Below are 24,893 nucleotides of genomic sequence, written 5' to 3'. Positions count from 1 at the left end.
AAAGCACAGATGTTCCCAGACACAGTTCAAAGCTCTGGGGGCTTGATGCTTGGGTGCAGTTCCTGGGGAAGGAGACGGGTGGGGTCCCTCTCGCTACTTGGGGTGCACACAGTCTCTGAAATGGCTCCCTGCAAAAAAAAATGCTGAATGCCGTTTTCTTTTTCTTTTAGCTTTATTATCACAAAAATGAAAACCCTCTGCAGATTTCTTTTGGTTAGAAAAAACAGGTACTAAGGTAGGTCTTTCATAAAAGCCAAGTGTCATAACATAAACTTTTGAAAACCGGGGGATATGGGCGCTCGCACCAGGAAGCAGGTCAGTGGCCAAGTTACCATCATGGAAAGCATCTAGTGCTGTGTTTGACATATTAGGGACTCAATAGTTGTTAGTTCACCACCACCCTCTCTTGTCCCTGAGGCCAGCAGGATCCGAATGTCACCAATTCTCTGCCCCATTCTTAGGACACGCGGATTTCAACTCCACATCCCGTCTCGGATCTGAGTGCGGGAACACTACCCAGCAAGGCGATGCTCACGATCAAAAAGACACAGCTTCCTCTTATAGGATCATTGCTCAGCTGGAAGACTGTTGACACCTGACATGACCCAGTCAATGCACAGGAATCCTTTTCTGAAGGTTTACTCACTCATAAAAAGTTCTCAGAGTACAAAACAATAGCGACAAAGGTGTTATCAAAATGTGGCCTGGCAGAGTGAGCCTGCTAGGTGGGGACCAGCCAGTCACACTTGGGAAGACTCTAGGCCTCCCTGAGAACAGCATCCCCATCAGACAGCAGCCAGGGAGGTCAGGAGACAGGAACCCCCGCCATGTTGCAGAGAACCAGAGGAGGAATAAAGAACTGGCGGCTCTGGGGGAGGAAAAGGGCACAGAGGGAACAAGGAGGTTTGAACAGGAGAGCAAAGGCTACAGCTCAGAGCCCTGGGGGAGGGGGGGGGGCAGGTGTGGGAGGAAGGCAGGATATACAAGGACAGGGGAAAGCATGCAGATGAGGGACGTTCCCCAAGTGTATACCAAGACCAAGTTCAATTCCACTGCCTGCCTCCAGAAACAAGGCTGCCATTCAGGGCAAGGACCCCCATGGAAAGGTCTAGGAGATCTACACTCACATCCAGGGAGGGCTCCTCCAGGAGCCACAGCATGGGGCGCCATTGGTCATGTCACAGTCATGGATTTGACTTTAGCACTGCTTACTCCAAGAGTATTCTGGGGCAGCTGGAGGAAGAACCAGGGAAGGCTTGGTGGACCGCTCCCTTGAACTCCAGAGTAGATGTTGACGGATCACAGTCTCAGCAGCACTGGTGGCCCCAGAAGTGCTTCACGCCACTCGCCTCAGTCATCCTAGGGGTTAAGGGAAGAGACGTGAACAAAAGCGCATTTCATAAAAGTCTTCTACAAGGGCGCCTGGGTGGCTCAGTGGGTTAAAGCCTCTGCCTTCGGCTCAGGTCATGATCCCGGGGTCCTGGGATCAAGCCCCACATCGGGCTCTCTGTTCCGCGGGGAGCCTGCTTCCTCCTCCCTCTCTGCCTGCCTCTCTGCCTAGTTGTGATTTCTCTCTGTCAAATAAATAAAATATTAAAAAAAAAAGTCTTCTACAAGTCATCAGACCAACAAGGGTCCCACTGAGGGGTACCAGTGGAACCCTCAGCCACCTTTCTTGGCCTCACAGCCCCAATCATGTTTCATTCTGAGACTCACTTTATTACGACAAAGAGGGATCCAGACCCTCCATTCTTCCTTCCCTGCTTTCTCCGGCGAATGTCATTATCAGCATCACCTAGATAAATAGCCCATCTTTCTGGGACTTTGTTTTATATGTTCAATTTGGGGCCTTTTGACATCAATTCAAATCTTCAGGTGAAATAAGGTTCAGAAAAACACATCGACTGTGGATGGACTAAAGATCAACTAGTGAGCTGATCTTTGGCATGCGTGCGCGCGCGCGCGCACACACACACAGACACACACACACACAAAACAACCTAGTGAGGACCAAGCCAGCCATCTTCCAGCCACTTTGGGCAGGGAGCCCAGAACGAAGGAGGGGAAAAAAGCTCACCCAGCTCAGCTGCCACAACATGGCTAATGTACTCACTGGAAGTGAAAATGTTCGGAGATCCAATGGCATCAGGCTTCACTGGTTCCCCTCCATGGTCCATTTTTTCCCATCCCTTGCTTTTATTAATCTTTGGGACTTTCTTGTAGATTGGCACAGCTCAGACCCACCAAAAAAGAAAGGTCTCAAGTGGTCACCCTTCACTCCTTGAAAAAAACGTTCCTGAGGCTGACTCATTCTCGGGAATCCCGTGGAGTTCCACCAAAGCTGGGGGCATACAATGTACGCTGCCGTGTCCTTGTCCTACACCCAACCTCAGCCCCTACAGACAAAATTCCTGCCGAGAGATAAACTGTACCAATGCCGGGCCCACGGTCATCGCTCGTGACCTACCCACTCCTCGTCCTCGGCCCCGTCCCCCTGCTCTCGGGTCTCCTCCGTGGCTCCTGCCGAAGACTTCTGCGCCATAATGTTGTCTGTCCAGGATGCCCCTGTCTTTCCAGCACCAGCGAAATTACACTTGGTCACTGTCCCAGCCTCAAGTTTGATTAAGGATTCTGGAAGAGGGGAAGAAGTTGAATGGCCCCATCTCCCTATTTTGGAAACATATTGGGGGCTGGCCTGATCTGCTGGGGCCCCCTAGGCCCGGGTTAAACCACTGTTCTCTCAGACCTGGGTCCCTTTGGGGAGGCCCTGAGTGTGATCTCTGAGGCGCTGGACAGGAGACATCACCCACAGGAACCACGGGATGGGGTGCCCCCCCCCCCCAGGATCCAGAGCATCTAGGCTGTTGGCCCTAGAGCACTTGTCCAGAGACTTAGGAACAGAACTCAGGACTAAGCAGACCTGGCCTGCTCGCATGAGCTGAGCAGGAGGGGTAGGGGAGCCTCAGACAGGAAGCCAGGAGCCTCTATAGGCCACGGGGACATGCTCACCGAGGAAAGGGCCGTCGCCTCGAGTTTTCAGCCGTACCCCGGCCCCCAGCTCCAGTTCCAAGGCCTCCATCTCCGACTCGGGCATCCAGAACGCCACTGTCTGGTCGGGGGTAAGGCTCTCCGTCAACGCAAGCAGCTCTGGCTTTTGCACCAGCAGCTTCAGGGCCTCGGGCGTGAGCCTGTCGGTGTCCCCCATCGCCTCCACCTCTGCAGGCACACAGCACGAGAAGGTTGTTACTGCTGGAGTGGCAAGCACGCAGGAGGGCCTTTCGGGAGCCAGGTGAGGCCGGAGGGCTCTACACTCTCGGAACCACCTGAAGCGAGGGCTCCTCGTCCCCATGGTGCCGGGACTCACCGAGGGCTTCCTGGCAGAGGAGGTACGGGCGTGGGCCCCAGAGCCAGGCTGCCTGGTGCAGATCTGTTTGCAAGCCATGTGAGCTCAGACAGGTGACTTAACCTCCCTGGGCCTGACAGGTGGGGATAAAAACGGTACCCACCTGCTAGGGCCGATGTGAGGGGTACGTGAAGTAACACACGGAAAGCAGTCAGCACGCTGCTTGGCACACGGGAAACCCTCAATGCAAGTAAATGTCTTAATTATGCCTTTTTGACACAGGAGAAAATGAAGGCTTAGAGAGGTCAGGTGAGTTGCCCGAGGTCACACAGCTAGTCAGGGGAAGAGGCAGGATCTGAACCCTCCACACGTGCCTCCCCACGGAGGCCGAAGTGACGAGCCAGGGTTCTCTCCTGGCTCTCAGGGGCTCCTGGTAGGGCTGGAGTTGCTGGAATGAGTAGCCAACGGTGGCGATGCCCGTCCTCCCCCGTGGCCTGCTCACCCCTGTCCCAGCAAAGCTCGAGGCTCAGGGAGGATTCCAACAGGGTCACCTGCCAGCCCCTAATGTCCCAAATCTGCAGATCCCGGGTTGGGGACCAGGGTGTGCGGGGTGGGCGTCGGTGTCCCAGACTGAGAAGCGAGGACTCGCAAGGTCCTGAGACCTCACGAAGGTGTGCCCAGACACCCCCCAGCTCAGCAACCCAAAACTGTCCCGCAGGTGGCCCTCTCCACCCCAACAGATGCCAACAGATGGGGGCAGGGCTCAGCTGGAGAGAGCAGCCAGCTGGCCCATGGAGCCCACACTGCCTTCCATTCAGGGTGTAAAACCTCCAAGCTCAGTCAGGAATGCTTTCTGGGGTTCCCCACATACCTCACTCCCACCAAGGGCTTTCAAACTGCTCCCTCCTCCTCAGCCCTTGCTCTGCTCAACGTCCCTGAGGAACCAAACCACCTCACCTCCACTTCCCAAGAACCCCCTAATACCACCTGCCTGTCAATCTATGACAAGCACATGAAACCTCTCCTCCTCCCTACTGTTTCCATCTCAAAGGACCACAGGTACCCCTCCGGCCTCTAGCCAGCTCCCCCAGATCTGGGCTCCAGATCCCATCCACTCCCCATCTTCGGGGACCGGGCTCTCCTTCTCCCTACCAGATCTTTCCTCAACGCCCTCCTGAATTCTGGCTTTGACACCCACTACTTCAGAAGCCCCTACCCCCACCCCGACCGGGGTCACTGGGAGCTCTTCACTACGAGCCTACTGGAGGCTCGGTGGCCCCCACTTTCCTGGGGCTGAGACAGCACCTGACCTCATCGCTACCTCACCCCCACCTTCACTGGGCCTCAGAGACACACAGGCTCCCCCCAACTCCGGCCTCTGCAGGCATCCCTCTCCTGCCCTTTATAGGTTCCTTCCCTGTTCTCCGGGGTTGCTCTTCCCCAAGACGGCCTCCTGGGCAACTCCATCCACTTTCCTAGCTTCAGGACCGGCAATGCATAACAACTTCTGACCATGTGCCTCCAGCCCAGCCTGCTTCCTAGGTTCTAGAACTGTGGCCCCAAAGTCCCAGTGCACTTGCAGGCCCCTCTACCTGAAACTACGACCACAGGTCCCGGACAGAACGCTTCTCCCCACACCTGCAGCCAAGCCCAAACCCCGGGGGTGGTCCCTGACTCCTCCTTCACTCTCCTTGTCTCCAAACACTGAGGCCACGGTCCCTCTTCTGTCTCCAATCTGTCCAGTCTCTCCATCCCCACCCACAGGCCCTTAATCCGGCCACCGCAGCCTCCTAACAGGCCTGCTGGTCTCCCCTCGGGGGTTGTTAAAAAGCATTCTAATCATGTCACTCTCCTATTTAAAACTACTCATGACAGAGCTCCTCTGCACCCTTCGGTGAGTGTCCCTTCTAGGGCCCTTCTCAACCTGGCCCCTGCCTCCCTGGATGCTTCTCCTCCCCCTGCATCAGGGGCCGCCAGCTCCCAGAATGCCTTGGTACGCAGCCCCCTCCTGAAACGCCCTTCCCTGCCCTGGCATCCTGCTGACTCCTGCTTCTCCTTCAGCATTTGGTCCTGCTGTCCCCTCCTCCAGGGCAGCCCTGACCGTGCCTGCCTGGGCTCCAGTCCCGGGCCTGTCCATCTCCGCTACCAGACTGAGGACATCTCAAGTGCAGGTCCGAGTCGTGCTCGTCCAGGGACGAACAGGCAGCTCCACATGCGGCTAAGGGCCTGGCCCAGCGCAGACGCTTGTTAAATATTCAGAGAATGAACGGACACCTGAGAGCACGAATGAGTAAACCGACAGAGGGACGGATGGATGGATTCTCATTCAACCTTGAAACCTTCTTCCACAGGGGCAGACAGCAAAGACATCCTTGTATAGAGCCAAAACTGGAAAGAGGTATGAAGTCACAAAGGGCCCAAGAATCCCATGGGAATTTGGGCAGGAAAATGGAGCCTGGGCATGAAGACAGCGAGAGCCCAGAGTACACGGTACATGGATGACTTTGCCAGACTCCAGGAGTCGGCAGGAGGTGGGAGGCCAGCCAGGCCCTGAGGATTGAGGTGGGGCCCTAGGGATCCTCTGAGTGAATGGGGGGCAGGAAGGAGTCCAACCAGGGGGCCCTCAGGCCAGACATGGGCTTCAAGGCCAGCCACACTGAGAAGACATTCACTAGGAGCCAAGGGACCCCCTAGAGACACAGAAAGGCCACAGGTTCAGGAGGCCCTGAGGGAGGAACGATGGAGGATACGTACTGTAGGACGACATGAGGAAGCCCGTGTTGACCTTCCTGGTGGCGCTGAAGTTGGGCTCAACCTCATTTCCCTTGGGGTCGAACTTCCGGCGATGGATACGACTGGGCCTGACGTACAGCACGTAGTAGCGCTCCTGGGGCCGGAGAGAGAGTGCGGGGACTGCTTCCCTCCCCCCACCCTCCAACACACACACTCCCCACAGGGCTCCACGGCAAACCGCCCCCAGCCTCTCCCTCCATCCTGAATCCCACCTCAGCGCTGAAAGATACTTCCGCTTGGGCAGATGCCAAACCCCCAGAGTCATTCATCCATCTAATCGTGTGCTTAGCACAGCACCTGCCACACAAAATGAACCACGGAGACAGTCGTGAGATGGCAGGCCCCGGGCCTGACCCCAAGGTCAGGACAGAAAACAGTGTCTCTGTCAGCCAGAGACAGAAAACACAGACAAAAAAAAACCATAACCCAAGCACCAAGGACCCCAAATACTGCAACACGGGAGTGAAAAACCCCAGCGTCTTGGAGAAGGCACTGTAAGGGAGTTTTGAGTAAGAGCAGCCATAGTGCCTCTTCGAACACATGAGGGACCTGGGGCAAATCCCTCCCAGCCTCAGTTTCCCCTGTGGCATGGGGACAGCGCACTGTCTACTTTCAGGAAAGCTGCAAAGGTTCAAGGAGACGAGAGAGGAGGCGGGGAACACGGACGGTGCTCTCCGAGCTGCTGGCCGGCTACTCTAAGCCAAACAGGCAGATGACACACCCCCCCCAGAGGCTAGAGAAGAGAATCCACCTCCCAGGAGAAACAGGAAAGGTGAGGTCTCGAAGGGTGGAGATCCTAGGACTGGGGGGGGGGGGAGGGTGAAGGGAGACTATTCAAAGCCTGGGACAGGTACGAAATCAAAGTCAAGGTCCCATGTGCGTGTCTGAGTGACCCAGGGCATGCAGGGGCCTCACGGGTACCCAGGCTGAGAATGCAAGCAGCGTCAGTTCAAGTCGGGCCTCGCGTTGGGATTCAGAGTTTGGACTTGATCTGGTAGACAAGAAGGAATGATTCCTCAAAGGTTTTTGAGCGGCAGCGAGATCCTAAGAGACGTCTTTTGGGAAACAAGCTGGCGGCAGGGCAAGGATGAGCGCTGGGGGCAGCCAGAAGGCAGGAGGGGCGAGTGCAAGGTTTGAGGGGGACAGGCTAAGTTCCTGAGGCTCATCTGAGGCCAGTGGAAAGAGGAAGGGAAGGGCGGGGGAAGGGATGGTCAAGGGAGGAGGCCAACAGGCCCAGGCACGGTTCGCCTGGGGGAGAGGGGAGGAAGAGACAGTGGAGGTTTGCAGGCCTGTGGCCAGCAGCTGGGAGGTGTACTGCCTTATCATAGGGCGGGGGAACTGAGCTGGCGAGCTTGGGCAGGGCTAAGAGAGCCCCACAACAGGCTGGAGTGAACTAGCACTGTTTAGCAAGGCAGGCTGGCTGGGGGCTCTGGATTGGTTGTCTAACCCTCCTGACTTGCACACTAAGGAGGGGTGGGGGAGCGGAGGCTCTCCCCAGGGCCACAGGACAGCAACAGGCACTGAGCAGCACCAGGCCTCTGGCCTGCCTCGGGGGCACCGCGATGAGCTCGGCTTTAGGGATCAAGGAATGAAGGTGGTCAGCACACGAGCGCGGGGCTATATGAAAAGGGGGCGGGAATTCAGAACTAGTGCTCGGGAAAGCGACACCGGCAAGCAGCCGAGGTATGTGTGAGCACACCTGAGATGGCGTGGTGACAGAGGGCATGACCCCAGGGACATGAGAGGGCAAGGGAAGAAGGTCCAAGGACATGGGACCTGAAGCCCCCCGCAGGGTCAACAACGCAAACTGTTGGCTGGACAAAGGCTGCTCACCCAGCAACCCACCTCCGCCCCCCCCCAGTATCCCCCTGGCCTGTATGCACAAGGAGGTCCTAGAAGCCCAGACTTCCAAAGTGCCCAGCCACACACAGTGGTGCTCAAAGAAGAGCAAGTCCAGGCCAAGAGATTCACCACTTTGCAAAGAGAGAACTTCAGGGGTCCTTCTAACAGCAAATTCCACCAGTTCATTTAAAATAGTGCAATTCCAGAAAGTTCCAAGGACATGCAACCTCCCAGGAACAGACCTGGGACTCAGAAAGGGAAAGGTCACTGCCGGCCCTCACACCCACACAGGCTGCTAACCTGCTCTCCTCTTGTCCATTAGGCCCCCGGGCAGTGGGAACCACCAGACCAGAAGCCAGGAGTCTGCGCCCTCGGCCCTCCCAGAATAAAGAGCCACTCATCCTGCCCAGCCAGTAAGGCTCCCAGCGCTCTAAACAGAAGGTGACAGGCCCTCTTCACAGCACCTTCCGGCCACACAGCACCCACAGCCTCAGCCCTGAACCAGTCACCTCATCCCTTCTGCTCCCACCCTCCCAATCCCAGCCCCAAACGCGCCAATGGGGTTAGGGCTGCTCTGTCTTATCAGCAAGAACCCAGGTCCTGCCCTCTGTCCTCTGCCTAGCACAGTCCCAGTTGGACCCTTTCCAACTAGTGGCCCCTTTGGGCTGCTATCTCCCCACTCACCCCCCCACCTGCCCCACGAGCCCCTCCAGGAATGAGCTGCACCCCAAGTCTGCGCACTGGCAGAGCTGAGCACAGGGAGATGGCTTGGTGGCTGGGGACCGGGAAGCCAGTCCCTGCGGGTGTCCTCCGGAAAGCATCCTCACCTTCCTGTCATGGGCGTCCAAGATGCTGTGGCGAGACACATCGACCAGTTCTCCCTCCAGCAGGACGCCATTTCCCCTGGGGATGAGAGAGAAAGAAGGGATCCGCTGCTTCTGTCAGTCATCAGGGAAGAACCCCAAGTTCAATGGCCCAGGTCAGAGCCTGCACTGGGACCGTAGCAGGGCCCACAAGTGTCTCCTAGTCGCCTGGCCCCCAAGCAGACCTGGTACTGAACAGGTCCTCCATTCCTCAGAGGGCCCCAAAGGCTGGAACGCAGCGCAGAAGGTAGGGGGGGACAGCCTCAGGCTGCAAGACCAAGCTGCGGCCCCTCCCGCAAGGGTTTACTGTAATGCACAACCTCAGTCTTAGCTAGAAAACCGGAGAGTAACAGCCACCTGACTGCTTCTGTGATGACCACAGCATACGATCGCCTAAGTGAAAGTGTTTATAGACTATTAAGTGCTTACTAAATATAAAGGATTTTACTTTTTTATTAAGCCAAATTTGAGGGAGGGGTCTAAGCTGCTATAAAGTATCTTTCTTTTTTACCTGTCCCCCCCCCCCCACACACACACCTGTCTTAAAGCACTTTCTATTCTTCTCCTCGCTCATATCCACCTAGAGGTGGGAAAGCCCAAGCTTAGAAGTTCTATGACTAGCCCAAGAGGAACTAGATTGACGCTTCCCTCTTCTAGTTTTCATAAAAGAAGAACCGGAGGCTTCCCTTTTTGGAGCCACAGAAATGGGAGAGGGATGGGGACACGCAAGGACGGGGATGAAAATGGAAACTCGCTCTACTTTACTTACCCTACCCATCCCCTCACCTCCAAATCCTTGCGTTTCTAACTGCAAATGGAAGGGTCCATTTGTTCTCATAACCTCCAGGGCGGGTGACGACAGCCACCCCCTCCCCATCCGGAGCCCACACGCGCCACCAGGCAGGCACGGCCCTCCCACGGCCGCGCCGAGCCAACTGCCCCGCGCTCTTGGGGTCCCTGCACGACGTCCTCCCTTCAGGGGCGGGAAGTGGGGCGGCCTGTGCAAAGGCCTGCAGGCAGGGCACGGAGGCAAGTGGCCAGAGTTCACAGCCGCAGCCAGGGAGGGGTTGAGACAAAGGTCGGTGCTTTTGAGCGTCGAGAAGGGTATGGGGGCGGGGGGGGGGGGCAGCGGGGAGTTTTAAGCCGATCTGTGTTTTAGGGGGTGCGCTCCGGCTGCAGGGCGGAGGGGAGCGCCGGGGTGCGAGTCGCGAGGTAGCTATGGCCATATCTGCCTTTCCTACCCCCCCGCACCCGGACCGCAGTCCCCTCCCCAATCCCGGAGCCCGGGTTCCACCCCAGGGACGGAGGACCGGCCCCGGGGGTCAGGGAGGCGGGGGCAGAGGGGCCTACCCCTGGTGGGCGGCGGGGTCCCAGGCCCCCTGCAGCCGCGCGCTCCGCACCGCCTTGTTCCGGAGGGCGCAGTCGTGGTAGATGCGGCTCATGACGCGCACGGCCGCTGCGCCCGCAGGCCTGGCGCTCCCGGGCGGCGCGCGGGGTCTCGGACGGGGCGCGGGGGAGCGCGGGGGGCGCGCGCAGGGCAGCGATTCCCAGGCGCGGATCCGGGAAGGGCGCGGCCTGGGCCCGGCCGGCCCTGGCGGGACTTAAAGGGGCCGAGCCCCATTCCTGCCGCGGGACGGCGCGCGCGGGGAGGTGGGCTTCCGGGAAGACCCGCAGTTGGGGCCTCTTTGTGGGCGGGGGGGGGGGGGGTGAGGGCGGGAGCCAAGTCCTCCTCTTTCCCTGCCTTTCTTGTTCCCATAGGGAGACCCCGTCCCAACGCACGTCCCAACAAAGGGGAAACTGAGGCCCAGAGATCCTACAGGATCAGCTCTGGAAGGAGCAGGAATGGAGTAAAGGGCACAGTCTTCAGGGATGGCGGGATGGTCAGCACAGAACGGGCGCTTCATGCTCTGCCCAAGGTCCCACAGTGGCTGGGGAAGGGGTTCCAGGGACCTGTGCTTGGGTGTCATACTGAGGTTTGAACCCCAGCTGCGTGAGCATGAGCGAGTGTCTCGACCTCTCTGAGCCCATTCTTCTTTCTCTACGGGGTCATTATCCCAGGGGTGGTACGGGTTCGGGTTGGTAAACTCACTCTAGCACAAAGCATTTCCCCTCTCTGCCTTCCCGCACAGCTCTTGAATCCCTCCCCAGCGCCCTACTGCCCTCTGCCCAAGTATGTAAGAGCGGAGAGGGTCATTTTCCATGCCTGGGGGCAGGAGTCTCTTCTGACCCTGGGATTGCTGGAGAGCCTGGGTTCTCTTAGACCCATTCATGGAATTCATCTGTGACCTCTGGGGGAGCATTCAAAAGGGGAGGTGGCCTGGGAGATACGTGGGAGTCCAAAATGAGTTCAAATGGGGGAGGAAGCACCCTTTCCCCCCAACGCACATTAAGACTTTGGTGGGTCCTACGCCCTTTTGTTTTCAAGGGCTCCTTCCCTGATTTAAAAAAAAAAAAAAAATTAAATATATTTTATGTGTGGGTTGACATAAAGATGAATATATTAATACTATATATTAAAACATTTTCTTCAGCCTAAAAATTCCTTTTTTCTTCTAATTTTTTAAAGAAACTAAAACATTTTCATGGATCCTATGCACTGAGTCAAACGGATTAGTTAGCTCCCCTCCTTCCTGCTCAGTCTGGCCTACTTGGCTGTTCCAGAAAGTCTGAGAGAGAAGGGCAAGAGTCCTAGTGGGCTCTGAGCAGAACTATCTCTGGGCTTTCTCCACTCAAAACTCCCCTGGCTGATATAAGGAACTCCTACAACTTAATAGCAAAACCCCAAATAACCCAATTAAAAGATGGGCAAAGGAACTGTATCAATATTTCTCCAAAGAAGACATACACATGGTGAACAGGTACATGAAAATCTGCTCCGCATCACTAATCCTCAGGGAAATGCAAACCAAAACCACAATGAGGTATCATCTCACACCTGTTAGGAGGGCTGGTATCAAAAAGACAAAAGAGAAGTATTAGCAATTGATACACTGTTGGTGGGAATGTAAACTGGTATAGCCACTGTGGAAAACAATAGAATTTTTTCAAGAAATTAAAAATAGAACTACCATATTATCCAGCAATCACACATCTGGGTGTACATCCAAAGGAACTGAAACCAGGATCTCAAATGGATGCCTGCCCTCCTGTGTTCTTTACGGCGTTGTTCACAATCGCCAAGACGGGGAAGCCATCTAAATGTTCACCAATGGATAGATGGGGGGACATGTGGCATGCACATACAATGGACTATTATTCCGCCTTTTTAAAAAGAAGGAAGTCCTGCCATTTGCAACAACAAGGATGGACCTGGAAGTGAAAGCTATCAGACAACTGGACAACAACAATGCACGATCTCATTTGCATGGGGGATCTAAAATAGTCAAACTCACTGAAGCGGAGAATAGAACGGGGGTTGTCAGGGGCTGGGGGGAGCGGGAAATGGGGGAGGCAGAACTCAAAGGGGTGCGAAGTTTCAGGTATACAAGATGAATAAAGACCTAGAGATTCTACTGCACAGTGTCGTGCCTATAGTTAAGACCGATCTATATATTTAAAAATTTACTACGAGGGTAAATTTTTTTTTAATTTTTAAAAAGATTTTATTTATTTATTTGAGAGAGAGAGCACACAAGTAAGGAGGAGGCAGAAGGAGAGGGAGAAGCAGCCTCTTCACTGAGCGAAAGGAGCCCGATACAGGGCTCCATCCCAGGACCCTGGGATCAAGACCTGAGCCAAAGGCAGCTGCTTAACCAACTGAGCCCCCAGGCATCCCTAAGGTGGTAAATCTTATGTTAAGTGTTCTTATAAGACACATAAAATAGTAATAGTAATAAATAAACTTTTGGAGGTAATAGGTATGTTTGTGGCATAGAACCTGGTGAGTAGTTTTTTAGGTGTGTACTTATCGCCAAACTCATCAAGTTGTATGCATTGGATATGTACAGCAATTTGTATGTCAATTATGCCTCAAGAAAATGGTTTGAAAAATAAACAAAAGGGGCGCCTGGGTGGCTCAGTGGGTTAAAGCCTCTGCCTTCAGCTCAGGTCATGGTCTCAGGGACCTGGAATGAAGCCCCGCATCGGGCTCTCTGCTCAGCGGGGAGCCTGCTTCCCCCTCTCTCTCTGCCTGCCTCTCTGCCTACTTGTGATCTCTGTCTGTCAAATAAATAAATAAAATCTTTAAACAAATAAACAAACAAACAAAAAACCCCAGGCTGGTTGCAGCCACGTGGCTGGTGTGTCCCCCCATCTCCTCCCCTTTCTATCAACTTCCAACTCTGGTGGCTTCAAATCTCCACTGCCTTACGTGGCAGCTACCAGCTACGTGTGGCTATTTTAATTTCAGTTTTAATTCATTAAACCTAAGTAGAATTCAATTATTCAGTCTCACCGGGTACATTTCAAGGGCTTCATAGCTAGCAAGATGTGGCTAATGGCTACCACCTTGGACAGAACAGACACAGGACACTTCCTTCATTGCAGAAAGTTCGATGGAACAGAGCTGCTGTAAATCCTTTCTTGGGAAGAGGAATCTCTTGCTTTCTGGGCTCCATGACTTCACCCCATCAGTGCAACTGGTAGACCAGGCACCAGCAAGACAGGAAGCTAAAAAAACAAGAAGACATTTTTTAAAAGGTTTTGGTATTTCCTAAAGAATACCAATCATCACGGGGAAAAGACCAGAACTATGTTGGACTTCCTCACACCTATTTGTAGGTGATTGATGTTTCTACATTAAATTATAAACCATGAGGTACGACATGGAGACAGCTTAAGCTTTGGGCCCCTCAATTCAACAGCCCCTTTAAAGGACAGGGTTGAGGACCCCAAATAATGGTTCATAGGGGCATACGCTTTTACAGATTCTTCACAGGGCAGTTTTGGGTACAGTCAGTTAAGACCAATATCTTTTTTCTTTAAGATTTTATTTATTTATTTAAGAGAGAGAGGGTGTGTGTGTGCGCGCACAAGCGGGGGCGGGGGTGGATGGAGAGAGAAGCGGGACTCGATCCCAGGACCCCAGGATCACGACCTTTGCTAAAAGCAGGTGCTTCACCAACTGAGCCGTCCCAAGACCAATATCTTTTTTTTTTTTTTTTTGGCCTGAATTTTCCTTCGCCTCACATCTGATGATATTGGAAAGGACGGGAATGAGAGAACAGTTGACATGAGATATGGTTAGTTTGGGTTTTGTGGTATAGATTTACGGGGTCTGTAGTCTTTCCCGCTATCATTCAGTTTTTGCAAGCTGTCCTGGTCCAGGAGGGCCCTACCAGCCCCTGGGCCAACTCACCCAGGAGAGGGCTCGAAGGGGCAGAACAAGGGGTCCCATCGCAGCAGAAATGTGTGCCGCAGCCCCTCGCACTGAGCCCACGCGGGGAGAGGAGAAGGAACAAACTGTAGAACATGAAGAACGAGAAGCTGGTGTACAGAAGCTCCTCCCACTCACCAGACAGGGAAAACCATAAGAAACCATGGTTTCTTATTAACCCTAGTCAAGATGGAAGTTTTCTCAGGAATGTTCTCGCTAAAGCCGCCCATGTCATTATAAACCCACCACCCTTTTGTCCTATTTGGTGTGCATGGGCCAAAATTGAATTCACCAGGATTTCTGTACAGCAGAAATAGCCAACAGTAAAACCGGCGAGAAGCGCCCACGTGTGTGGTCTCAGGCTTTATGCATCACAACACATCTTAGCATATCTGACACGTCTTGTCTTGACAAAGTCTGCTGGTTCCGGAAGAAAGAGAGTGATGCGGTGAAATCACCTGAAGAAAACACATACACGCCGCAGAGCAAAAGATGCAAAACAAAAGAAGCAGCGAAGAGAGAAAGCGTAATCGAAAATAAGATGCCAGAAGGAGAACTAAACCTATCCATCACATTACATCAATAAATGCAAATAGGACAAGCCTTGTTGGGAAAGAAAATCTATGGTGTGCCTTTGTATCAGCCATGTCTTCACGCCACATCAGAGCCTCTGGTCCTCATACGCCTCCAGGGCCTCTGACCCGTCCTGTCCTGGCCTCTTGGTGATGACCCGCCCTGCTCGGGTACCAACACACTCCACACAGCAACAATCCTCCGCACCTCGAGGCCACACCTCAACACTTGCCTCCAAAGACCATCGGACCCAAGGGTGGCCTTTAAGAGAAGATTCTGGGCGTAGGACTGTGACACTGAATTGCCTATCCGTCTGTTGGCAACAAGGACGCTTGTTATGGAAAGTGGGTGGCGGTCACGTCGGCACAAAGAGGCGTCAGATTTCCTGGGGTTTCATCTGTGGTTCAACGGGGCGAGGCGTGGGTGGGAGGTGACATTCAGCTGGGAGACGGAATGTCTGTGGCATGGGATGGGTCTGGGGGCAAAGAGAATTGTGAGAAAGAGGGAATGGGCCAGCTTTGTATGAGCAACAGTGGAAACCCTGCCGGAAAGAAGATGAGAGGCTCGGGGTAGCCAACAGCCGATGTCAGGATCTGTGAGTGCCCTGGGGAGCTGTAGCCTTTAAGGAGACTCCTGTCTCCTGTGGCTCTGGGGCAAACTGCTCAAAGTCAGGCTCTGTCGCAGACTGTCAGGGTGACAAAGCTCCAGTCCAGCTGTCGCTGAGATGGAACCTCCGTGCATCGGCTCACGTCGTGCGGGCACGGCCCAGCGGTGCCCAGGGTGCCTTCAGCCCTCCCCTGTGCCGTCTCCTGCTCCCGCCCTGAGGCATGCACATTGATGCCAAAGCAGGAGACACCTGGGCCCTCTGGGCACCGACCTTGCACGACCCTGAAGTGCAGGGGAGTTAACACCTGCGCAGAGAACATTTGAGAATGTTGGGGGATGGAAGCTGCCAGGTAAATTCTGCCTCCTTTCTCTCCCTGTACAGACTGTGATGAGAAACAGCTGAAAAGGCAGATGGCCTCTTGGAAGATGATCCCATGAGATCAGACGCGCACTCCCTCTTATGTCCGAGTGGTGACCCACTGCTTAGGGCACACTTAGACTTGCCCGTCTTACTTCCCTGTCCCTCAGGGATGTTCCCTTCCTCTGGCTTTCCTGGGATGGCATTCCCTAAAAAAGGAGTAGCAAGGGAGATTTGGTCTCAGGCTGTGCTTTTTGAAGGACCCAATCGAATACAATCATATACAAGAATTTTCTAAAACAAAGTGATCCCCAAAGATAAATATAAAAGGGCTTGGCAAAGAGGAGAAATATGCAAACCAAAATGTCAGAGCATACTCGTGAAGAGCAGACAAGGCTGAACTTAACACAAACTGCATAAACTCCGGTTTTTTAAAATAGGGTTTTATAGTGCTGAAAATTACAGTCCACAAGGTAACAGAATGACGATAATATCGACAAGTCAAATAAAGCAGGATTAGAATTCAAAAATAAAACATTACAGGATGAAATAAGAATCAAAAAAGATCACAATGAAATCCAAATTCGCACCCGTTACACTTACTATCATATAAACACCAAAACAAAAATAACAAATGTCGGCGAGAATGTAGAGAAATCGGAACATTTGTGCACTGTTGGTGGGAATGTAAAATGGTACAGCCACTGTGGAAAGCAGTATGGAGGGTCCTCAAAAAAATTAAACATAGAATTACCATATGGTCTGGCAATTCTACCTCTGGGTGAACGCCCAAGAGAACCGAGAGCAGGGACGCAAACATTTACTTCTCTACCCACATTCACAGCAGCATTATTCGCAACAGCTAAAACGTGAAAACAAATGAAATGCCCATCAGTGGAAGAATGGACTAAAAAAAAATGTGGCGTATACATACAACAGAATATTATTCAGCCTTAAAAAAGGAAGGAAATGCAGGGCACCTGGGTGGCTCAGTTGGTTAAGCGTCCAATTCTTGATTTCAGCTCAGGCCATGATCTCAGGGTTGTGAGATCGAGGTCCGTGTCGGGCTCTGCACTAGGCTTTGAGCCTTCTTGAGAGTCTCTCTCCCCTTCCTGCCCTCTCTCTGTAGTGCCCTCTCTCTCTCTCTCTAAAACAAGGAAGGAAATGCTGACACATATCACAACATGAATGAACCTTGAAGACCTTATGCTAAGTGAAATAAACCAGACACAAAAGGACAACATGGTGTGATTCCACTGATAGGAGATACCTAGGGGTCTCAAAGTCACAGAAACAGAAAATAGAATGGTGATTGCCACAGGCTGGGGGAAGGGAAGAATGGGGAATTGTTGTTTAATGGGTGTAGAGCTTCAGTTTGGGAGAATAAAAAACTTCTGGAGAGGGAAACATCACAGGAATGTGACTTCATGGAACAACCCAGAAGCGTACATTTAAAAATGGCAAAGATGGTAAATTTTATGTTAAATATATTTTACCACAATAAAAAAAATCAATGTACACATGCACTGTGGAAAATGTGATAAGCAAAAAGAAAACGTTTTTAGAAATTGCACTAAGGGGAAGAAAAAGAAACAGATTTCTACGATGATATATGTAAATTAGAAAACAAACACATGCATACAGCAACACTGGGTGTCTTAGTTTACTAGGCTGCCGTAACAAAGTCCAATAACACTGGTAGCTCAGACAGCAGCCATGTATCCCCTCACAATTCCAGAGGCTAGACGTCGGAGATCAAGGTGTCTGCAGGTTGGTCCCAACCCTCTCTCCTTAGCTTGTAGATGGCCACATCTTCCCCGTGCATCTCATGTCGTCTTTTCTCTGTGCTTATACATGTCTGTGTCCAAATTTCCTCTTCTTTTTAAATTATTTTTATTAACATATAATGTATTATTTGCCCCAGGGGTACAGGTCTATGGGTCGTCAGGCTTACACACTTCACAGCACTCACCATAGCATAAACCCTCCCCAATGTCCATACAAATATCCTCTTGTTGAAAGCACACCAGTCATATTGGATTAGGGGCAATTCTAAAGACCTCATTTTAACTTCATTATCTTGTTGAAGACTTCATTCTGAGGTTCTGGGGGTTAGGACTTCTATATAGGAACTTTGGTGGAGATACAATTCAGACCATAACACTGCGTGTCACTCCGTGACACACACCCAGCCGAGGACACATAGTTAAATGCATAAAAGTGTGTGCTAGAGGACGAGGGTGGCGGGGAACAAAGTCGGAATGAGAGGGGAAATAGTGAGTGGGGGGGGGGGATGTCATTTTGTTTTATTTATTTATGTTCTTACAGTTAAATGTGTTTATTTTCTGAATATTATGGTAATCCATACTTCCTAAGCATATGAGTGTGGGGCTTGAAATGGGTCGTAATAACATCACAAACTCATATTTTATTGATTTCTATCCTCACATCCCACATTGTCCCTATGGCCGTCTCTTAATTATTTCTAGGAATCCCATCCTCAACGATCACATAGCGTCCATCCCAGACACCCTTTCCTGGTCAGTGTGCCTGATTCTATGTCTCTTGCTGATGCCGCTGCTGTGTGTAAAGAATCTGGAAGGCACTTTATCATTGCCTCTGATGTCAAGCCACCATTTGGTACCCTTCTTCCCTCCCCCACCTTGACATACCAACCACTCCTGCCTTTTCCAGTTATGTCTGCCCCTTCTGGACTCCATGGGGGTAGCGCACTTCTTGAGAAGCTGGTGTAGCCCTGTGTTCGTTGCAGCCACACCTTGCTTCATGCAGGAAGGAGAGGATGTTTCTCGTTCCCTTGGATGTTCGCATACTGCCTGGACACCAAAACAGAACTATTTCTGATCCAATCACTTAGACTATTTTCTATGAAATATCTCCTTTCATTTTTTTGTCTTCTGCAACTCCCTCCTTAGGTTTAAATATACCACAGCCTTGGACATTTTTAGTGGGGAAATTTCATTTTAAAATAGACATGTCTGTAGGGCACCCAGGTGGCTCAGTCGGTTAAGTGTCCAACTCTTGATTTCAGCACAGTTCATAATCTCAGAGTTGTGAGATCCAGCCCTGCGTTAGGTTCTGCACTGGGCATGAAGCCTGCATAAGAGTCTCTCTTTCCCTCTCCCTCTGCCCCTCCCCATTCTAAAAAAAAAGGGAAAATGTACATGTCTAGATATGAGTGTATTAGAAATACAAGAGAATAAGACAGAGGAATTGATCCCAAATGAAAGAACAAGATAAGAACACAGCCAGAAATGTGCCTGGGTGGCTCAGTGGGTTAAAGCCTCTGCCTTCAGCTCGGGTCATGATCCCAGGGTCCTGGGATCGAGCCCTGCATTGGGCTTTTGGCTCACCTGGGGCCTGCTTCCCTCTGCCTGCTTCCTTCTCTCTCTCTACCCTCCTCTCTGCCTACTTATGATCTGTCTGTCAAATAAATAAAATCTTAAAAAAAAAGAAACCCAGCCAGAGATCTAAGTGAAACATAGGTTCACGTCAGGCATGATCATAAAGATACTCACTGGACTTGAGAAAGGAGTGGAAGACATCAGTGAGACCCTTACCCCAGAAATGAAAGAGTTAAAAAAAGAATCAATCAAAGATGAAGAGTGCAATAAACAAGATTAGAAACATGCTTGATGCAATGAACAGCAGGCTGGAAGAAGTAGAAAAACAAATCAATGATCTAGAAGACAAAGTAAGCAAAGCAATGAAGCTGAAAAAAAGAGAGAAAGGAGAATTATGCAAAATGAGAACAGACTTAGGGAACTCACTAACCCCATCAAATTTAATAACCTTCATATTACAGGAATCCCAGAAGTAGAAGAGAAAAGGGGGTAGAAAATTTATTTGAAGAAATAATAGCCAAAAACTTCCCTAATCTGGAGAAGAAAACAGACATCCAGATCCAGGAGGCACAGAGAGCTCCCATCAAAATCCACCAAAGCAGGCCAACATCAAGACATACTGTAAATAAATTGGTAAAATCTGGTGATAAAGAAAAAAAATCCTAAAAGTAGCAAGACAAAAGAAGTTATTAAATTACAAGGGAAAACTCATAAGAGTAGCTGGAGATAGTTTCAACAGAAACTTTGCAGGTGGGAGAGAGTGGCATGATATATTCAAAGTGATGAAAGGGAAAAATGGGGACGCATGCAAGAGAGAAAGACAAAAAAGGATCAGAGAAAGTCTCCAGAAATGACCAAGAAACAAGTAACAAAATGGCAATAGACATATCTACAAATAATTACTTTGAATGTAAACGGACTAAAACAAGGCCCATCTGTATGTTGCCTGCAAGAGACTCATTTCAGACCGAAGACACCTGCAGATTGAAAGTGAGGGGATAGGGGCACCTGGGTGGCTCAGTGGGTTAAAGCCTCTGCCTTCTGCTCAGGTCATGACCTCAGGGTTCTGGGATTGAGTCCCACATCAGGCTCTCTGCTTAGTGGGGAGCCTGCTTCCCACCCCCTCTGCCTGCCTCTCTGCCTACTTGTGATCTCTGTCTGTCAAATAAATAAATAAATAAAATTAAAAAAAAAAAAAAGGTGAGGAGATAGAGAATATTTATCATCCAAAGGGATGTGAAAAGAAAGCTGGAGTAGCAATACTTATAAGGGACAAACTGGACTTTAAAACAAAGACTGTGGGGCACCTAGGTGGCTCAGAGTGTTAGGTCTCTGCCTTCAGTTCGGGTCATGGTCTCAGGGTCCTGGGATCGAGCCCCACATCGGGCTCTCTGCTCGGCGGAGAACCTGCTTCCCCCTCTCTCTCTGCCTGACTCTCTGCCTACTTGTGATCTCTCTCTCTGTGTCAGAGAAAAAACCAAAATCTTTAAAAAGTAAATAAAATAAAAAGTAAATAAAATAAACAGAGATTGTTTATTAATAAAGACTGTAAATAAAATCTTTTAAAACAATAATAATAATAATAAAGAGGACAATTCAACGGGGAGGTATAACAATTGTCAATATTTATGCACCCAATACGGAAACATCCAAATACATAAAAAATTAATAACTAACAAAAAGGAACTAGAAAATCATACAATAATAGTAGGGGACTTTAACACCCCATTTACATCAATGGACAGATTATCTAACCAGAAGAGCAACAAGGAAACAGTGGCTTTGAAGGACACAGTGGCTTTGAATGGATTTAACAGATGTATCCAGAACATTCCATCCTAAAAGAGCAGAATACACATTCTTTTCAAGTGTACATGCATCTTCTCCAGAACAGATCATTTATTAGGTCACAAAACAGGCCACAACAGATTCAAGAAGATCAAAGTCATACTATGCGCTTTTTCTGACAACACTATGAAACGAGAATTCCATCACAAGAAAAAAATCTGGAAAGACCACAAATACATGGAAGTTAAATACCTGCTACTAAACAATGACTGTGTCAATCAGGAAACAAAAGAAGCAATTTTAAAAATACGTGGAAACAAATGAGAGTGAAAACACAATGATCTAAAACCTTTGGGACACAGCAAAAGCAGTTCTAAGAGGAAAGTTTACAGCAATACAGTCCGGCCTCAAGAAGCAAGAAAAATCTCAAATAAACAATATAACCTATACCTAAAGGAGCTAGAAAAAGAACAACAAACAAAGCCTAAAACCAGCGGAAGGAAGGAGATAATAAAGATGAGAGCAGAAATAAACCATATAGAAACTAAAAAAAAAAAAAAAAAAAAAAAAAAAAGAACAGATCAATGAAACCAAGAGTTTGTTCTTTGAAAAAATTAATAAAATTGATAAACCTCTAACCAGACTTATCAGAAAGCAAAAAGAAAGATCCCAAACAAATAAAATCACAAATGAGAGAGAAGAAATAGCAAACAACACCACAGAAATACAAACCATTATAAGAGAATATTATGAAAACCTGTATGCCAACACATTGGACAACCTAGGAAAAATGGGTAAATTCCTAGAAACACTTAAATTATCAAAAATGAAACAGGGAGAAATAGAAAATTTAAACAGATTGATAACCAGCAGAGAAATTAAGTCAGTAATCAAAAAAACTCCCAACAAACAGAAATCCAGGACCAGATGGCCTCACAGGCGAATTCTAACCATTTAAAGAAGAGTTAGTACTATTCTTCTCAAACTGTTTCAAAAAATACAAGAGGAAGGAAAACTTCTAAATTCATTCTATGAGGCCAGCATTACAGCATTACCCCGATACCCAAACCAAATAAAGACACTACAAAAAAAGAGAACCACAAGCCAATATCTCTTACAAATATAGATGCAAGAATCTTCAACAAAATACCAGGAAACTGAATCCCACAGTACATTTAAAAAATCATTTACTACAATCAAGTGGGATTTATTCCTGGGTTGCCAGGGTGGTTCGATATTTGCAAATCAATCCACATGATACATCACAGCAACAAGGGAAAGGGTAAAAACCATATGATCATTTCAGTAGATTCAGAAAAAGCTTCTGACAAAGTACAACATCCATTCATGATTAAAAAAAAAAAAAACCCTCAACAAAGCAGGTTTAGAGGAAACATACCTCAATCTAATAAAGGGCATATATGAAATATAGCTAATATCATCCTAAATGAGGAAAAACTGAGAGTTTTTCCTCTAAGGTCAGGAATAAGACAGAGATGTCCACTTTCACCACCATCATTCAACATAGTTCTGGAAGTCATAGCCACAGTGAGCAGACAACAAAAAGAAATAAGCCATCCAGGGACACCTGGGTGGCTCAGTGGGTTAAGCATCTGTCTTCAGCTCAGGTCATGATCCCAGGGTCCTGGGATTGATTCCCAGATTGGAGGGAGGGGGGTCTTGCTCAGTGAGGAGACTGCTTCTCCCTCTGCCTACCACTCCCTCTGCTTGTGCTCTCTCTCTCTCTGACAAATAAATAAGTAAAATCTTAAAGAAAAAAAACAAATAAAAACAAAAATAAATTTTATTTTTTTAAAAGATTTTGTTTATTTATTTGTCAGACAGAGAGAGAGAGAGAGCGCGTGCATGAGTGAGCACAGGCAGATAGAGTGGCAGGCAGAGACAGAGAAAGAAGCAGGCTCCCTGGCGAGCAAGGTGCCCGATGTGGGACTCAATCCCAGGACGCTGGGACCATGACCTGAGCCAAAGGCAGCCACTTAACCAACTGAGCCACCCAGGCATCCTCAAAAATAAATTTTAAGAAATAAAAGGCATCCAAGTCAGCAAGGAAGAAATCAAATTTCACTATTTGCAGATGACACGATATTACATATAGAAAACCCGAAAGACTCCACCAAAAACCTGCTAGAACTGCTCAACGGATTCAGTAAAGTTGCAGGATCCAAAATCAATGCACAGAAGTCTATCGCATTTCCATACACCCATAATGAAGCAGCAGAAACAGAAATTAAGGAATCAATCCCTTTTACAATTGCACTAAAAATAGTAAGATTCCTAGGAATAAACCTAACCCAAGAGTTGGAAGACCTGTATGCTGAAAACTATAAAACACTGATGAAAGAAACTGATGATGACACAGAGAACTAGAAAGACATTCTACGCCCATGGACTGGAAGAACAAATATTGTTAAAATGTCTATACCAGGGGCGCCTGGGTGGCTCAGTGGTTTAAGCCTCTGCCTTCAGCTCAGGTCATGATCTCAGGGTCCTGGGATCGAGCCCCACATCGGGCTCTCTGCTCAGTGGGGAGCCTGCTTCCCCCTCTCTCTCTGCCTGCCTCTCTGCCTACTTGTGATCTCTCTCTGTCAAATAAATAAATAAATTCTTTAAAAAAAAATGTCTATACCACCCAAAGCAATCTACATATTCAAGGAAATCCTTATCATAATATGAACAGCCTTTTTCACAGACCTTGAACGAACAATCCTAAAATGCGCACGGAACCACAAAAGAACCTTAATAGCCAAAGCCACCTTGAAAAAGAAAAGCAAAGCTGGAGGCATCACAATTCTGGACTTCAAGTCATTCTACAAAGCTGTACTGATCAAAACAGTATGGCACAAACACAAACATAGGTACAGAGATCAATGGATCAGAAGAGAAACCCAGAAATGAACCCACAATGATATGGTCAGTTAATCTTTGACAAAACAGGGAAGAATATGCAATGGGAGACAGACAAGTCTCTTCAACAAATGGTGCTGGGAAAACTGGACAGCTCCAGACAAAGAATGAAACTGGACCACTTTCTTATACCACACACAAAAATAAACTCAAGATGGAATAAAGACCTAGACGTGAGACCCGAAACCATAAACATCCTGGAAGAGAGCACATGCAATAGCTTCCTTGGCATCAGCCAAACAAATTCTTTCTAAATATATCTCCTGAGGCAAAGGAAACAGAAGCAAAGACAAACTGGGGTTCCTGGCTGGCTCAGTCAGTAGAGCATGGGACTCTTAATCTCAGGGTTATAAATTCAAGCCCTGCACCGGGTGTAGAGATTACTTAAAAATAACACCTAAAAAAAACAATTAAAAACTATAGGGACTTCAGCAAAAATAAAATGTTTCTGGGGCGCCTGGGTGGCTCAGTGGGTTAAGCTGCTGCCTTCGGCTCAGGTCATGATCTCAGGGTCCTGGGATCGAGTCCTGCATCGGGCTCTCTGCCTGGCAGGGAGCCTGCTTCCCTCTCTCTCTCTCTCTCTGCCTGCCTCTCTGCCTACTTGTGATCTCTCTCTCTCTCTCACTGTCAAGTAAAGAAATAAAATTTTAAAAAATAAATAAATAAATAAATAAAATGTTTCTGCACTGTGAAGGAAACAATCAACAAAACGTAAAGACGACTTACTGAATGAGAGAAGATCTTTGCAAATGATATATCCAATAAAGGTTTAGTATCCAAAATACATAAAGAATTTATACAAATCAACACCCAAAAAACAAATACCCTAATTAAAAAATGGGCAGAAGACATGAATAGATATTTTTCCAAATAAGACATACAAGATGGCTAACAGACACATGAAAAGATGCTCAACATCGCTCATCCTCAGGGAAATGCAAATCAGAACCACAAAATCACCTTACACCTGTCAGAATAGCTAACGTCAACAACACAGGAAGTAACAGGTGCTGGCGAGGATGTGGAGAAAGGGGAGCCCTCCTGCACTGTTGGTGGGAATGCAAACCGGTTCAGCCCTCTGGAAAATCGTATGGAGCTTCCTCAAAAAGTTAAAAATAGAACTACC

The 24,893-nt window shown here is 49.3% G+C and overlaps 1 protein-coding gene across 3 annotated transcripts; it reads right to left on the bottom strand.

Annotated features, from left to right (window-relative positions):
• Positions 1–623: 623 nt before the first annotated feature.
• On the bottom strand, positions 624–10,411 carry ARPIN (actin related protein 2/3 complex inhibitor). Of its 3 annotated transcripts, none has more exons than XM_046008193.1 (6): positions 10,192–10,411; positions 8,806–8,881; positions 6,098–6,230; positions 3,010–3,216; positions 2,468–2,631; positions 624–1,359 (listed from the first exon to the last, which is right to left on the bottom strand). In XM_046008193.1, exons 1-6 carry the CDS (start codon positions 10,281–10,283, stop codon positions 1,351–1,353), a joined length of 681 nt encoding a protein of 226 aa, XP_045864149.1. In that variant the 5' UTR covers positions 10,284–10,411; the 3' UTR covers positions 624–1,350. The 3 variants fall into 3 exon arrangements, with proteins under 3 accessions (XP_045864149.1, XP_045864146.1, XP_045864148.1); XM_046008190.1 differs by lacking the exon at positions 10,192–10,411 and adding an exon at positions 9,628–9,848; XM_046008192.1 differs by lacking the exons at positions 8,806–8,881; positions 10,192–10,411 and adding an exon at positions 6,349–6,437.
• Between the last annotated feature and the right edge of the window lie 14,482 nt (positions 10,412–24,893).

The sequence above is a fragment of the Meles meles genome, chromosome 6 (genome assembly GCF_922984935.1).
Source record: "Meles meles chromosome 6, mMelMel3.1 paternal haplotype, whole genome shotgun sequence".
NCBI classification, from domain to species: domain Eukaryota; kingdom Metazoa; phylum Chordata; class Mammalia; order Carnivora; family Mustelidae; genus Meles; species Meles meles.
The sequence above is the reverse complement of the archived record's forward strand: the minus strand, read 5'-3'. Positions and strand labels throughout refer to the sequence as shown.

Excerpts from the sequence above, each read along its gene's own strand:
- ARPIN (XM_046008193.1), bottom strand. The coding sequence starts at position 10,283 with ATGAGCCGCATCTACCACGACTGCGCCCTCCGGAACAAGGCGGTGCGG. Across the intron at positions 3,217-6,097 it reads CTTCCTCATGTCGTCCTACA|AGGTGGAGGCGATGGGGGAC; the intron begins GTACGTATCCTC and ends GTGTGCCTGCAG. Across the intron at positions 2,632-3,009 it reads AGGCGACGGCCCTTTCCTCG|AATCCTTAATCAAACTTGAG; the intron begins GTGAGCATGTCC and ends CCCCTCTTCCAG.